Source organism: Pseudophryne corroboree, chromosome 9 (genome assembly GCF_028390025.1).
Source record: "Pseudophryne corroboree isolate aPseCor3 chromosome 9, aPseCor3.hap2, whole genome shotgun sequence".
NCBI classification, from domain to species: domain Eukaryota; kingdom Metazoa; phylum Chordata; class Amphibia; order Anura; family Myobatrachidae; genus Pseudophryne; species Pseudophryne corroboree.
Window position 1 is genome coordinate 219,677,870 of NC_086452.1, and position 17,801 is coordinate 219,695,670.

Consider the following 17,801-nt stretch of genomic DNA (forward strand, 5'->3'; position numbering starts at 1 on the left):
CAGCGGGATCCAAGTGTGGCCACTGCTCTTCCCACAGAGCTCTGCAGCGCATCCGCTGATGCTGCAGAGTTAGTCAGCTGTATTCCAGGAGCCATGCTAACACCAGCAATAGGAGACAGGATGGCTTCCGTCTGGTACTGCACAGCCTGCACTACAGCAAGCAACAGTACACCCACTGCTGCTGCGGGACTGCGAGATGGGACCCACCGATGATCATTGATTCTGGATGCTGCAGATGGCTGAATTTCATGAGTCTGACCGTGACCCACCGGCCATTGTCACACACATTATTTGTTTTCCCTTTTTATTAAGGTGTGTGTGTGTCTGTGTGTGTGTGTGTGTGTGTGTTTGGGGGGTGGAGGGCACCAAACTTCATCTTGCCTCCGGGCAACTGGAATTAATTTACGCCCCTGGGATCTAGTGTTGATGAAACTACTGGTAATATTTCTGTTGAATATAAGAAATGTTTCTGGCCTATTATTAACTTTAATTAAAAATATCTGATGTGACTTACTGGGGTCTTTTTAGTGTAAATTTTAAATTGCAATGTATTGTTGAAACTGTAATATGACAGTGAACTTTTACTTGTATGTGATTTACATGGATAGAGAAGGTATGAAATAGTCAAGCTACAGTTAAAGACTAACTACTTTGAAACAAGAGTCTTCCATTAAATATACTATTAGACTGAAGCCTTATGATCCTAATTTAGAGTTGACTGCTAATGCAGCTGCATCGCAGTTTGACGTACATCGGCAAACTTGCGTAGCACATTGGCTGCATCACACCTGCATGCTCATTCCCATTGCGGACACATCCCCGAAGGATGCGTCCGCAACATAATTAACAGTGACAGGCGTTTTGCGGGTGTTGCGTGCCAAACGGGGGTATGCTGGGAGTGTTTTCGGGGTTGCTGCGTCACATGCAGCTGCTCCGATTTAAAAAATGGCAGCGGACCGCCTGACAATGCAGCCAGGCTACACTGGCAGGGGTCAACTTTAATTTGCAATTACAGTATGATCAGAGAGGGACGATCAGAACCAGCCCTGACTAATTTGGTGCCCTGTGCGAGATTTTACCTGGTGACCCCTGTTATCATAAATATGCCACAAACTGATGCAATATGGCCTATGCCCATGGCTGGCTCTGAATGTGATACCTACCTGTAAGGTTTAGCTGTGAAGACTCAAACCAAGCCATGCCTTTCTCTGCAGGATTAAGCTCAATGCATGTTTCATGAAACTAGGTTTTGGGTAGCTTGGTGATGATGTCATAGGGGAAAGATAGATAGAGGCTGATTCAATTATCCGAAAGGTCCTGATGTAGCTTTGTGCAATGTGTTCCTGCACATATTAGAACAGAAAGCATCACCTATTTTATTTTGTATTTATTGTAGCTGCAAGGCTCAGCAGTGCACATATTTGTCATATACGGTAGCTGCAACATTGCAAGTTTTCCTGCCCACCTCTGTGTGGTGCTTGGAAAAACTTGCATTGTTGCTAGATGCAATCTTTGGAACAAGGTTCAGAGAAGGAAATACTGGCTAGGCAGGGATAAACAGAAGCATCAATATGCCTGTTTACAGGCTTGTTATTTGCACCACGTATAGGGGAAAATGTAATAGGATGCGAGAAGATGGAGGTCCGGGATTTAGTCCGAGAATAGTCATATTTTTAAAGTGGCAATAATTTACAAGGAAAAACCAACCATGCCTTGTAAATGATTACCCCTTTATAAATATGGCCATATTCGGATGAAATCCTGGACTTCCGGCTTCTCTCACCGTATGACATGTACCCCATAGGCTGCTTGCAAGAGCACCCATATGATGATGATGACATTAAAGCAAGCATGTGGGTAAGAGTGGTCCACTCACAAATATGAGTATACACTTTTACCTCTGCTACCCAAATGTAGGAGCAATTATGATAATTTATAGTCAACTCTGTATCAGGTGCTTTGAGAGCCAGCGTGCAACATATTATTAACCCATATTATAAATTTGCTAATCCAATTCCAGTTGCTAAAAAAGGATAAAAAAGAAACATGAAAAGTGAGAACCATTATCGCTGACTTTTCGTTAAAGAAATATTGATGACTTTTCTGACTTTTCAGTTACTTTTAAGCAATGTGTAGCCTAGGTCTTACTGCAGCAATGACTACTTCGCTGGAAATGTATAACACAAACATTCCACAAGTTCAATCTAAATGTATCACCTATGCACTTTGTTCGAGTGGAAGTGTTCTACAAAGTTACTAATACTGCAGTACTGCAGTCAAGATCTACGGGTTCAAGAATCCTTTCAAAATGGATTTCTCCAGTGACATATTTGTATTAATTAAATATGCGATAATATTTGCGACAAACAAGTACAATAATGAAAGTGTTTTTTTCTGCAAAGTTTCTAACATTATAATAGTCATGTACTGTATATTATAATTAATTCAGTAATTGGTTTTCATAAGGCGCAGGCTGAGTTTTGATTAAAGTTTGTCTTACATAATCCTGTTAATACAATTCTCCCCCTTACCTATATGTTTTCATATATTTTCTTTGCTAATTATAATGATAACAATGAGCATATATAAGGAACATAAACAAAGGATTGTCTTGATAGTAAATTAATGACAACACTGTGTACGGTTTTGTAGTTATAGTTTAATTAGATATTTGCAATTATTTCATTACAATAATAATAAAGTTTTCAGACGACAGTGTTGCAGTGCCCCCTAATGGCATATTGGCTGCATTTTGTTATCATCTTTGTTGTTGTTTAACCTTATTTAAAGATGATTTCACTAAGTACATAATGTTCTCCCAGTTTAACTTTCATGTGGTCTATTCAAGACAGAAGCGGGAAGGATATTTCTGGAACAATGGTTACGGCAACTTATTCACAGAACTGAATAAGGTCAGAATTGTATGAAAATCACAAGTACAGTAGCCTGCTCGAGGGCCATTTAATAATAATGATAATAATACAGACACAAGTATAGCAGATTCACTTAAAGGAAACAATCACACATCTTTCATTTGTTGGCCTGGACAGGATATCTTGCAACTTTTACTAAATGAATTACTTTTTTTGCTATCTACTTTTAGCTGTGTGTTTAATCAGCTGGGATATGTTGTTCCTGTTATCTTGGTTTATGACACAGAGCTGCTCCCTTGGTACAATAATATCTAATACAGAGAGCAGCTGTGTCTCATCAACTTTGCCTGCTTACACAAAGATGTGCATTTATGTTTTAACAGTGTAACCAATATAATTTTAAAATTATTTCTAGCCTTACTTTTATAAAGTTAAAAGGGCACTTACCACCTGTGATATATGTGAACCCCTCTATAAGGGAATCCGTGAGCAAATAAAATTGGGAATGAAAAAATATTTGTTCATGGATTAAAAAAACAAACACATAAACTACTCCTGTTAATAATACCCCTTTTATACCAAAGTCTCGGGTCGGACCCGAAAATTTGAACATGGGACAATCCTGGGTCGGACCCGGCTTCAGACCCCGTTTACACTGCACTTCAGCCCTGCTTTTCCCTATGGATGTTAGTAAAAAATAACTTTTTTAAGGGCTGATGGTGCCTGCTCCCAGCATTTATATTTATCAAATAATGGGGCAGATGTATTAAGCCCGGAGAAGTGATAAAGCAGTGATAAGTGGAAGGTGATAATGCACCAGCCAATCAGCTCCTAACTGCCATTTTTCAAATGATTAACTGGTGTGTTTTCACCTTCCACTTATCACTTCTTTATCACTGCTATATCACTTCTTCATGCTTAATACATCTGCTACAGTATAATGTGCAGGACAGGCTGCAGTATAATGTGGTTCAGCCAGTCGCTGTGGCTGCCTTTCTGCCTGGGCTGCACAGCAGATGTTGAACAGGGTGTTGGACAGCCTGTGTCTACGTTTGGATGCCAGCTGCGTGTGGTCTAGGCTGTCTTTGCCCAGTGTCAGCGATGTTCCAATGTCCCATGCATCTCTCTCCTCTCACTGCGGGGCAATGACAGATGACAACATCATCTGCCAGTGCCCCGGAAGCTCCAATCACCATTTAGAAGTGTGACCCGGTTAGGCCTCGTGGGGATTAGGGCTAGGCTGTGAGAAGGGGGCTTCGGAAAGGAAGGAAAGTTTGACCCCACTGTCAGGATTTGAGCAGTTGGGATGCTGGTGTCAGACATATATTTTAGCAATAGGTAATTCATTGCGCCCTACGGGGCTCTTCACACCGTCGTAAGGGGCTGTACCCCCTTAACCCTTGCACGCCCTTGTGGTGTGCAGTATTTGTATTATATGGAGTATTACCTCCAATCATAATTGTGTGAGTGGCTAAATATTGCACGGACAAAGGGCCTGCGATGGCTAAGGGGTCATAGCCCCTTGTAACGGCGGGAACAGCGCACACAGGGCATGATGAATCACCTAGTAGGTGCTGTGGTTGGGGGAGTGGGGGGTGCAGGGGAGACGCGGATGGGGAGGGGGTCCAGGGGTGCTGCGGCTGGGGGAGGGGTGGTTGCGGAGGTGCCGCGGGTGGGGGAGGGGCTGGTGCTGTGGTGCCATGGGTGGGGGAGAGGTGTGTGGCGCGGGTAAGGGTCTGGAGCCACAGTGGGTGTGGGGTTGCCGCGGGTGGGGAGGGGTGGGTGTGGTGGTGTTGCGGGTGGGGGAGGGACAGGTGCGGGGGAGCCACGGGTGGGGGTCCGGAGCCACCATGGGTGGTGGAGGGGGGGGGTGTGGGGGTGCGGCGGATGGGGCCCGGAGGTACTGCGAGTGGGGGAGGGGCGGGTAATGCTTCTCCTCCATGAAACAGCTAAGCTGCTCTCCTCCCTTTGGCAGTGGCTCTCCTGGAGAATCGCACAGCAGCCAAGCAGCCAGTCACTTGTTAGTGCTGCTGTTCCAACGCTCCGCATTACAGGGAAGAAGTTACACTCAATAAACTACAGCTCCCAGCAGGCCTTAGCGCCGACATGCTTTGGCATTAAGGGCTGCTGGGAGGTGTAGTTTATTTAGTGTGTCTACTTCCCTGTAATGTTGCGTGTTGGCACACCGGTGCTAACAATAGTGACTAGCTGGCAGAACTGACTGACTGGCTGAATCAATGTAAAAGGTGAGAGTGCTGTGCAGTGTCAGTGACACTGCACACCCAATGCACTGCACATTACTGTCACCTTTTACATTGATTCAGCCAGTCAGTCAGTTCTGCCAGCTAGTCACTATTGTTAGCGCCGGTGTGCCAAACAATAGTGACTAGCAGACATTACCCTCCGCGATATCACCCACTCTATCCGTTACATTAGCCATCTCGGGGATTACAGGCCGGCAGCCCAGGTGCTGTGTTGCGGAGTCAGGGCCTCTGAGGATCTGAGCACGGATGTGGCGGGGAGGAACTTCTGTGACATCACGCGCGGAGGAGGCTCCGGGGCTTAGAGAGTATGCAGCACAGGGAGGGCTATGAAAGCCTTCCGCTGCTCCGCTTTCATACACATCTATGCCAGTGGCCGCAGCAGCTTTTGTTCCACCTGTGCCGTGGCTAGGGAGTGGGGATTGTTGATCTTGGAGGGGGCAGGTGGACTGGCAGCATTCTGACCCATTCGCACGCTGCTGTTTTTCGTAGCGGTGCGAACCGGTCGGTTCTGCGCAAGCGCAGCGGCCGCAATGCGCAGGCGCATCATTGCCCAGCGACGGTCTTCGCTGGCCAATGACAAGAAGAAAGTGATCGCTGCCACGATCGCAAGAATATTGACAGGAGGAAGGCGTTCTGGGGCATCAACTGACCGTTTTCTGGGAGTGGTGCGGCGAACGCAGGCATGTCCAGGTGTTTGCAGGGCGGGTGTCTGACATAATTTCCGGGACCTGACAGGCTGAAGACATTGCAGCGGGTAAGTAACTCCAGAGCTACTCAGAAACTGCACAAAATGTTTTTGCATAGCTCGGCTGCACAAACGTTCGCAGCCTTGCTATGCAAAAATCCCTCCCCCATAGGCGGCGTCTAGTTGATCGCACGGGCAGCAAAAAGTTGCTACGTGTGATCAACTCGGAATGACCCCCATAGGACGCTGCAGTAAAAGGATTTTTTGTTTTCCCTATCTACAGCGCAGAGACTTGCTGCAGATGCAATGGCATACCCTCCAGCTGTACCATTTTGGTAGGTACAGTACCTTTTTTTTATGGTCAGTACTGATTTTTGGCCCTCCAAACCTCCATTGAAAGTATAGGAAAAAGGGGCATGGCCACTCCACTGTACCTGTGGCCACACCCCCTTTTCGCATTTGTAGCGATTTTTATGTGTAAATTGTTGGAGGGTATGTTGCTGCAGATGCAGTGGGCCTACTTTGGGCTGTGGACCTGAAGCTGCAGCTCCATCAGCCCCACTGTTAATCCTGCTCTGTGAACACACAGCAGCCAAAGGGCAGAACATTGGATGTAACCTGTGTGGGAGGGCGTTTCTCGCCCAATCAGCTGTGGACTTGGTGTGATAGACCTGCTGCTAACCCAATGAGAGCTCCTAGCCATGCCCAGCGTTATCCACACAGTCACATACTGTTGTGACAGATATGGGCAATTATATAGGAGATTCCTTCTGTGATATACTTATTAAGATAAGACATTCATCTAAGTTATATTCTTTTATTTACACCAGTTAAAAATAAAGTAAGTGTAGAATCATGAGAGGCTGATAAAAAAAACACAGTAGTATATCTTTAATTATCCATATTTTTTTGGGAGAGTCCCACTTTGAGTGTCCTGTCATGCCTTCACGATTGGTGTATATAAGTATACTGCTATATGAATAGGTCTTGCATACACCTGTCACTGGTGGGCACAGCTGTGTAAGGGTAATAGCAGGACGACCAGAGGGGGATAAGGGGCAGACTAGCACTTCCAGTACAAAGCAATGGAGTGTGTGTGTGTGTGTGTGTGTGGGGGGCGGGGGGGAGGGAATTTATCAAAGTGGAGAGTGATAAAGTACCAACCAATGAGTTCCTGGCATTTTTAAGCACAACCTATAAAAAGACAGATAGGGGCAGATTAGTTTATGCTTTATATCTGTCCACTCTACAGTGCATCCGGAAAGTATTCACAGCGTTTCACTTTTTCCACATTTTGTTTTGTTACAGCCTTATTCCAAGATGGAATAAATAAATTTTTTGCCTAAAATTTCTACACACAATACCCAATAATGACAATGTGAATTTTTTTTTTTTTTAGATTTTTCCAAATTTATTAAAAATAGAAAACTAAGAAATCACATGTATACAAGTATTCACAGCCTTTGCTATGAAGCTCAAAATTGAGCTCAGGTGCATCCTGTTTCCACTGTTCATCCTTGAGATGTTCCTACAGCTTAATTGGAGTCCACCTGTGGTAAATTCAGTTGATTGGACATGATTTGGAAAGGCACACACCTGTGTATATAAAGTCCCACACTTGACAGCGCATATCTGAGCACAAACCAAACATGAAGTCAAAGGAATTGTCTGTACACCTCTGAGACAGGATTGTCTCGATGCACAAATCTGGGGAAGGGTACAGAAAATTATCTGCTGCTTTGAAGGTCCCAATGAGCACAGTGGCCTCCATCATCCATAAATGGAAGAAGTTCGGAACCACCAGGACTCTTCCTAGAGCTGGCCGGACGTCTAAACTGAGCGATCGGGGAAGAAGGGCCCTAGTCAGGGAGGTGACCAAGAACACTATGGTTACTCTGTCAGAGCCACAGCATTCCTCTGTGGAGAGAGGAGAACCTTCCAGAAGGACAACCATCTCTGCAGCAATCCACAAATCAGGCCTGTATGGTAGAGTGGCTATACGGAAGGCACTCCTTAGTAAAATGCACATGGCAGCCCACCTGGAGTTTGCCAAAATGCACCTGAAGGACTCTCAGACCATGAGAAACAAAATTCTCTGGTCTGATGAGACAAAGATTGAACGCTTTGGCATGAATGCCAGGCGTTATGTTTGGAGGAAACCAGGCACTACTCATCACCAGGCCAATACTATCCCTACAGTGAAGCATGGTGGTGGCAGCATCATGCTGTGGGGATGTTTTTCAGCGGCAGGAACTGGGAGACTAGTCAGGATAGAGGGAAAGATGAATGCAGCAATGTACAGAGACATCATGGATGAAAACCTGCTCCAGAGCGCTCTTGACCTCAGACTGGGACAACGGTTCATCTTTCAGCAGGACAAGGACCCTAAGCACACAGCCAAGATATCAAAGGAGTGGCTTCAGGATAACTCTGTGAATGTCCTTGAGTGGCCCAGCCAGAGCCCAGACTTGAATCCGATTGAACATCTCTGGAGAGATCTGAAAATGGCTGTGCACCGACGCTTCCCATCCAACCTGATGGAGCTTCAGAAGTGCTGCAAAGAGGAATGAGAGAAACTGCCCTAAGATAGGTGTGCCAAGCTTGTGGCATCATATTCAAAAGGACTTGAGGCTGTAATTGCTGCCAAAGGTGCATCAACAAAGTATTGAGCAAAGGCTGTGAATACTTATGTATATATGATTTCTTAGTTTTTTTATTTTTAATAAATTTGCAAAAACCTCAAAAAAACTTTTTCATGTTGTCATTATGGGGTATTGTGTGTAGAATTTTTTGGGAAAAATGAATTTATTCCATTTTGGAATAAGGCTGTAACATAACAAAATGTGGAAAAAGTGAAGCGCTGTGAATACTTTCTGGAGGCACTGCATCTCCCCTTGGATGGGAACAGTAGGCGATAATTATCTTGTGATGGGAGGAGCTACAGAAATATTTTTCTTTCCTGCTGAACCTGAGTTAGGTACAGGAATACATATAGAAAAAAAATAGTTAGCACACTTAGGCCCAAATTTATCAAGCCTTCGAGAGTGATAAATTGCATGGTAATTGCACAGCCAGTCAGCTCCTAACTGCCATGTTACAAGATGTGTTTGAAAAATGACAGTTAGGAGGTGATTGGTTGGTACTTATCACCGTGCAATTTATCAATTTCCAAGGCTTGATAAATCTGGGACTTAGATTTTAATCTTAAACTAAGTGGTCTAACTTCTGTAGTTAGGCAGGTGCTTCTGCTTTGTCTTGGAGTACAGTATTTCTAGTACAGTAAGTACGTGAGCTCTTTAGAATTTTCTGATTTCAACATTAAATGTTTGGATCTTAATCTAGTTCTCTAATTCAGAAAAGTAGATAAAATAAAACCAATACATTCAATAACACAAAAAAAGGTTTTAACTTGGACGGTTAGGATTAGACTGCGGAGTGGGAGGGTGGGGGTTAGGGGTAGGCTGTAAGAAAAGACAGGGTTAGTCTGTGGAAAGGATGGTTAGGGATAGGCTGTGGGAGGTGTGGGTTATGGTTAAAATACTTGCCCGGATCCGTCGGCATTGTGAGCATCTGGATTCCGTTGTCGGGATTCTGACCTTCTCCTGGTCTGACTACATATGCTGCATCACTTGCTGCAGAAGGCAACGCATTCTATTCCATTCAGTATTAGGGGCATATTTATCAGCCTTGTTTGCTCCCAGAAATCATGCAGAAACAGCAATAACTTCTTTTAGAGGTCATTCACTTTTTAAAATTGCAATGTTGTGCACATACCTCCCAACTGTACCACTTTCAGTAGAAAAGTCCCATTTTTATGGGACTGTCTCACTGTCACACCCATGGGCCACAGTGTTCCGTGGTTGAGGGGGATGTTGGGGGAGCACACAGCAGAGCATCTATTCACAGTGCAGGGAGTTAGAGCAGCCCAGTATCTAGGAGAGTGCTAAGTATGCCCCCACACTGAAGTGAACAAAGATGCCGACAAGGCGCCGCACCCTTTTTGGGCGCATGTGACGACGGTTCCAAATTGCAATCCATAAAAGTTTGGAGGTATGGGCCCATAGTCGCTATGTCATGAACATTGACTAGACAGCTGTCACTCATCCAGTCAGAGCTATAGATATTGTAAAATAACTCAGAGGTAGTTGTACTAAGCCTTGGAGAGAGATAATGTACCAGCCAATCAGCTCTTAACTACCATGTTACAGGCTGTGTTTGAAAGATGACAATTTTGCTGATTGGTTGGTAGTTTATCTCTCTCCACTTTATCTTTCTCCAAGTCTTATGACATCTGCTCCAGTCTTGTAAAATAACTTTGTTAGTTTCTCATACCCTCTGGCACAATCCTGTTGCACCAGTAACAACTGCTCTAATGAAGCAAGCAAGCAGTTGTTTCTGAATCTGGTTAGACATTTACTAAAGGCAGAGGCTCAACACTGTTGTATGAGTACAGTAAATAGTTTACCATTTACCATTTAGAATGCCTTAAACTCTTATTCTTCCGCAGTTGTCATCTTGGAGTGGTGTTATAATATATATCTTAGCACCTGAAATAATGTTTTTTTTTTTGCCACAAGCCAACTTGAAAGGGAAAAACAACAAAAATTGTCTTAAATTCATGGATTTTCTTTCCAGGTTGCAATGAAAATGATACTGATTTGGACAGAGACCAGTCATATCCTCCATCTCAGAAAACAAAACGGATGCGTACCTCCTTTAAGCATCACCAGCTCCGCACCATGAAGTCGTATTTTGCCATAAACCATAATCCAGATGCAAAGGATTTGAAACAACTGGCTCAAAAAACAGGATTAACCAAAAGGGTCCTGCAGGTGAGCAGCTGTTTCTCTTTTTAGTAAAATATAGTATAATGTCCTTATATAAATCATTTCCTCTTCTTTTAGTCTGACTTTTACTTGCTGAATGTATCAGGACTGATGTTAGCTGGATGACTTCTTTAGCCAAGAAAAGTCTTTATGTATGAATATGTATAATATAGAGTGCAAGCTCTTTACCTGGAAAAGATAATTATGTTGGAAGTTAGACCTAGAAGACACTTTCACAGGGGAGTGTAACTAATTGAAAGGCAGTGTCATACAATAGTAATTTATTTCAATTATTTTCCTTAACAATCCTACTACCTAAAAGTTACATATACTCACACATTGTTTTCTCACTCTTGTGTGCAGTTTCACCCAGAGTATGGCCTTATATTGGAAAGTTTGTCTTATTTGAGAGGCAAATCTTAACTTTAATCGTGCTATTCATTTGCTGAGTTATCACTCACTGTATCGTTATTCCACTTGCTGAAAGGAGGTTGAGGAACTATTGCACTGAAATCAACCTCATTCCACAATAGCCATTTCCCATAGATTAGATAGCCACCATAATCATTACACCCATAGCAACTGATCTTCTCCCTCAAATAGGGCACATAAGACTAACCAGTCTTGAGTGCATTAGATAATAAATAATCAAGTCTGTTAACAGTTTGAGTGTGACTTTGTAGAAGGTTTGAGCCTTGTAACTTGTTATTTCGTGTAACGTAAAAGTCTTTTAAGAATGAAATAAAAGCACACCCAGTTAATAATCTGGGTAAGACATAAATAATCGGTAAAAGGAATGCCCTGGAATTGGTTTGCAGGTTTGGTTTCAAAATGCACGGGCGAAATTCAGAAGGAATCTTTTACGCCAGGAGAATGGGGGAGGCGATAAGGTTGAAGGTCCCTCTCTCAGCGCTCCAGCATCTGCGGACAGTGCTGCATTAACACCAACCGGTGCCGCTTCCACATTATCAGACCTCACCAGCCCCTCCCTCAATGTCGGGGGATCCGTAACCCCAAACATGGACACCCATGAGTCTGGAAGCCCTACTCAAACGACCCTCACCAATCTTTTTTAACACATACTAAGACTCTTCTCCTGCTGTCTCTTCTTTTTTTCCGTTACAATACTGTGCATTTTTTACCCTCTTTTTTGAGATAAACATACAGAACGTTTTAGAAGAAAAAGGATGCACTCAACAGCAACTCAGTGAACTAATCACAACATATAAGCATTTGTTGTGTGCTATCTTTGTCGTCTGAACAATGTATAATCAGTGGCATATGGATGGATGTTCTGTAGGGCAAAGGAAAGAAATGTGCAGGACACGGGCAATCTTTTATATTTCATTGTGCACTATATTGTCAATGATTCATTCATGAAGTATATCAATCATAATTCAGTGCTGGATCCTGGTTCAGTTATGTAATGATCCTCTGCAGAGGTTAACTGAGACCGTTCTCTAATCCACTGCACCTATCTCTTTTTCTTCACTGTGAACTTCACTGACAGGTCAATTTTGGCTTTATCACTATGACTGCCCAATTATCACAGTCACTTCACTCATTTTATTTTTAAACTTCAGTTAATTTGGAGCAGTCTGACTAATTCCAAATAAAATTCCAGTATTTAATAAAATTCTCGGGTTTTCACTAATTCAAACTTTCCTAACAATATATTATGTCATTTTAATATATTGCCTTCAATGGAAATACATGCCTGTCCTCTGTTTCTTCTTCTTGTCAGCCTGTACCGATCCGCACATCCACATTTTTAATGTTCATCTAAATGCAGAGTAGCCATCTTCTCTTACTGCTGTTCTGCCTGTTGGAAGCCAACAGGCAATGAATAGACTCAGAGAAGCTAAGAAAACACAAACTGTTAATCATTTTAGTTTTCAATCGCAATCAATAAAACTGAGGTAAGATTCAAATGTACACATCCTTATAAGTGCCTCTAAGAAATTATATTCTACTTATTTCCATAACCTCAAATTTAAAAAATAAAAAAGTCAGAAAAAGTATGGAATAAAACAACAGTATTTCCATTTGACACAGCAATATCTTCAATATGACATTTACAAGGTTTTCAGGAAGGTGAAACAGTAAATGTTGTGAATGTTCAAAATGCTGAGAGTCTCAAAGATGTCATGAAGTTACAATATATATTGTGCTAAACAATAGTATGCAATTCTTATTGTGGAGCAAAAATTGGAGTTAAACATTTTGGCTTGTTTGAGGAAGTGACGGGAGATTCTATAGCTGAAACCTTACCGAGAACCCTGAATTGTAGGCATTGGCAGATTAAAAGAAAAAACAATCTTACAGTATGTAATTATCACTGCCAACTTTGAGAGTTCATACAGCATTTTGAAATATAGCCAAGAAAATTAATTGGATTATAGTTGACCAATTGTCAACATTTTATGCATTTGAAATTTCTAGGTTTTCATAACAATAAATGTATACACAGAAAAAAAATCTGTTATCCGATATTAAGTACATGTCTGATTTGTCACACGGGCAATCTAAAATATAAAATGAAACAGTAAAAAAGTAAATTATTTATTACTGCATTGACTGAGGCAGGATCAGGTATACTGTGCCAGAGCTACATAAATGCATTCTGTGTACACGATTATTCAAGTGCTGTTTCTTGAGTTTTACAAAATGTCCACAGCTGAAGAGATGAAGTCCAAAGACATTGCTGGTTATACAAATACAAAACAGGATGGTTAATAATGATTTTATTAAACAATCAGTTATTCAAATACATGGCTGGCTGTAGCAATGGCTGGACTTCCAGATACCCCAACTTTAGAGACAACTTGCTTGCAATTAAAACAACAACAGAAAACAAAACCCCACAAGGCTAGGCCTATAGATAAATGTTAAATGGCAACCCCAACAATGTATTGGGTGAAGAAACTCAACTGGACCTGGAGCGATGTTAAGCAGCTCTCAAACGTGTCAGCCTACCATTTCTGTAGATCCAAACAATGGGGTTCAAATTTATGTTTACAAATGGAAGCCTGCAAGTACAGTAAATATGGCTATAAATAAATGACATAACATTACACCAATAAAACTTACTGCAATGATGTTACAACCAGATAGGAGACATAATCACAACATAGCTTCACACACCAACCTAAATTAAAGTTTATACTGTGGTATAAAGAACACATGACAGTACATTACTAACCACCAATATTCCCATTACTTGTATAATCATTTAATTCAAGAATTAAATTTTTGGATTTGCCATTTAATATTGCTGTGTGGATCTGTAGTTCTGTGTTTTCCCTGTGGATGGAAAGGTTGCAAGTTTGGTGATTAACTTCTACTGTAACTGAGTTGCTGATTTCAATGGAAAATTACTCCAGGTCCATCTGTTAAAACACTACTGAACTCAAAATGGAAATATTGGTATATGAAAAATTCATTTGCATCATTCAACTATATATCATAAAAGTTCCAGTAACGTGTCAGATTTAGAAAATTTGAATAAAGCCTTCATTGCAAGGGAATATTATTTTCTTCTCAATCAGATTTCTTAAACTCTGTTTCCAGATGTGACAGGAAACAACACAGTGTCCAAAATTGCAGACATCAAACAACATTAATTGGGGACAAATAAAGCCAAACCTATTGGAAGGTGGGGGGGGGGGGGGGATTTCTGAAAATGATGCAAAGGGACAAAATGGTATTTCCCCAGATTTTAATTTTTAGTGCAATTTGGGAAATATAAAAATATTGCTATGAGTACATTTTTTTTCTTTGCACCAGTTTTTGTGAATCACTTTTTCAAGGTAGAGGAACATTTGTATGTATATTTGTGAATGTTCAGGGTTTAATATAAGCATTTAATCAGCTTGCATTTTTTGCCTAGTGGCCTTACAAGTAAATACAACTAAATAATGGAGAAGACATCAAAACAATAGGTTTTCATACTTTCTTTTTTTTTATACATTTTTTTGAAGACCTGATGGTGTACTGCAGTCCCTATTATCTATAAATTAATTTTAGGTTACAATCCTGCCAATTTATTGTATTTTGGTAATGGCTTCAGTCATTCTAAATGCCAAAATACTTAACTTGGCAGTGGAATAATAATCATATTTTTTAAATATCATCCTGATGTAATCCATCCTTTATTATTCTTTATTTACATTGCTGCTTGTCAAATGTAATGTCATTGTTACTTTTTACTCTAATAGTGCTACCTGTGGATATTTTCCTTAAACTAATTTATCATATTTTGGAGAAAAAAACATTTCCAAATATTTAAAGACAACTAAAAAAGTTGATATTTTATTAAAATACATATTTAATTGTAAGAAACAATGATGATTGTACATATCTGGAATATTACCCTTAAATCATGTTTTAGTATCTATTTTTTCAGGTTAGATGGAAATAAGCAAAATATGATTTGTGAGAAAACTGTTTTGTGAAAAGTAAGCTTTTTTCATTGATTTTCTTTGAATTTATTATTAATCAGATTGTACCAGAAAAACATTAAGTATTTCTAATATATAATATTTTTGTTACTTTTGTATAAAATATGTCATGTGCAAATGGTAATTAATTAATGTTTCCATATTGGATGTGGGTAAGATAAAAAAATCTCCTGTTATTTTTATTGTATCTTGTGAATTAATTACAATTGCACATTGAAGGCACCATGTCAATAAACATTTGAAGTAAAAAGTGATTGTTTTCAAAAGCAGAATGAACTTCTGAAGTTTGGGATTTTTTCAATTCAAAACTATAAAGTAATGTCAAATTACATTTCAATAAAGAAACATTTTCTTATTCATAAAATTTTAATTTCAAAACATTGTTGAAAATGTCTCCCAAGATAATCAAGTAATGCTAAATGCAGAGTTTCATGAAATAATTGCTGTTTTCCAAGATTAGTAATCACATCTCTATAAAGGATGATAATCTGACAATCTTCAACATGACATTCCCATTTTCTTTAAAAATGGTGCTGTTTAGAAATCCTATTTCATCCAGGATGCAATAAAAAATATAGAGACTTCAACATAAAAAGTATACTGTAATTGTACACATAAAGGAAGGAGATTAAATCCATTGATCCAATGAATTCATTGCCATTATCTAACATACAGTATTTGAGGCAAATGCCTTTGACATCCATGAATGTTATTTTTTATTCATTAAATGATTGTGTACCATTCTCTTAATCCATGTTTTGCTGGACAGACTAAAGCTTTTGCACATTAAATTAGTGTTTTATGTTTAGGGGTTAACAAAAAATCCTATCAAATAACATGCTGCACTATAAAATAATGCTGTAAACATTTTCCCATTGTGAAACACAAACCTTTTCAAATCATTTCTGGAACTCAGTGTTGAACAAGAGGATGAACACCATATTGAGACTACTTAATGATGTGAGGTGGTCATTCTAAATTTGTAATTGGATTGCTGTGCATACTGTATTCTTTACAAATTTGGTTACAGTTAAAATATGGTAATTAATTTCTAAATCATTTCGTTCCAACTTTTTGGTAAGTTTTTTATTTTAATAGGGACATTCATTTTTTTCTGAATATAGTTTTATCCTAATTTACCTACATGTTGCAATTAAATTAGGAATCTTCACTTTTCTGCTACTCTTATATTGAATTTCACAAGTGAATCCATACAACTTGCATTTTTTACTTGAAATTCAAAGTCTCTCTCTTTTCTTGTCCACTTTAAATTATCTGCTTATGGATAAAATGAGATTAATTTGCTTTATAGGGTTTTTCCAAAAATAAATTCATATTGCTCAGGGTTCTTGCAATACAATAATAGTATTACACCCAATTATTTTTGTCAATAATGAAGAAAAATATTGATAGATTCATGGCAATGAAGTACCCAAAAATCATTACTTGGTTAACAAACTAATATTTTATGTTATTATACACTGTTATTGAAAAGTAACCAATAAATATGGATTGGCCACATCCAGTACTCAGAATGTAAGTAATGCCCATTTACACCTAGTTTGTACAATAGTAAAAACAATTACATCAATATTTTACATGATGTAACTTACCTAGACTACCTACATAAATTCTGCCTGCATCAGGGGCTTAATGACCTTGTGCATAAGAAAATATTTCAAATGAAAGAAGGCGATCTCTATATAATATTCAGCAATGTATTGGCAAACTTCTGTACATACATTTTTTTTCCAGGCTACATTTTAAACCCAGTATGTATATCCTGCCTTTATAAAGATTACTTAAACTCCTTTTTTGGAGTTGAATCTCAGTTTTTTAAGTGCCTTACTGTACTTTCAAGTACTTTGTGAAAATCAGGATGAATTTGTGTTGTTTGTTAAATTAACTGTTTAAATTACTTTTTGACAATTCAATAGTTTTGTATGGTTAATTTTTATTTCTGAATTAAAAACATATAAAGTCAAGCTTTTCAATAATCAGTTATGAGAGAGAGAGTTGATATTCAAAACAACTGGTCAGTTGGATAGATATTGAATGACCTTATATATACATCTACGTGTTTCAGTACAGTATGTGGTAGAGAACAAATGTTCATGTTTTACTTTTTTGTTTATTGAGAAATGCATTGTATAGAATTCTTCTCTTTGAATATTTATGGACCAAACCTTTGTGAAATCTAAGTAAATTTATGTGAATAAACTATTTGCATTCAGTGGACTTTTATGTATATTTTCTGTTGCACTGTGCTCTTTGTTTTAAGAACATTTTTTAAAACAGTTAAAAGGTAATCAGCTAATAATTTATATTTTCACAATGTTTGCTTTCACAATACACATGCTAGTGTTTTTATTTTTACATTAAGAATGAGATTAAATTCTTTGTGATGTGCCGCCATGATGGGTAGATTATGGTAGACCAACATCGCTAATTGTTTCTGCATACCTCATGGGAAAATTACTGATGTTACTTGCCACAAAGGGTCTTCATCGCCCTTTTGGGCAGGCATTTCACATCTATTACATAGAATATACTCTCACTCTAGAACCATTTGACATGGTCAAAATTGGAGAACAATCAAGGTATGGAAATGTATGTATCATATAAGAAAAATGTGCTTCAAATTAATTAGGTTTTTTAATAAGCCAAACTTTTTGAGTGATGAAAAGAAATGC

General features: G+C 39.4%; 1 protein-coding gene across 7 annotated transcripts in view; it reads left to right on the forward strand.

The window, feature by feature from the left end:
- Positions 1-17,801, forward strand: part of LHX9 (LIM homeobox 9) — a 52,338-nt gene that overhangs the window by 30,723 nt on the left and 3,814 nt on the right. For 4 of the 7 annotated variants that reach the window (XM_063940125.1, XM_063940126.1, XM_063940127.1 and 1 more), the window contains exons 5-6: positions 10,458-10,654; positions 11,467-14,303. In XM_063940125.1, the coding sequence (XP_063796195.1) occupies positions 10,458-10,654; positions 11,467-11,724 (455 nt within the window). In that variant the 3' untranslated portion in view covers positions 11,725-14,303. Of the gene's footprint in view, positions 1-10,457; positions 10,655-11,466; positions 14,304-17,801 lie in introns of those variants that run through there. The other 3 variants (XM_063940129.1, XM_063940131.1, XM_063940130.1) reach the window with 1 other exon arrangement.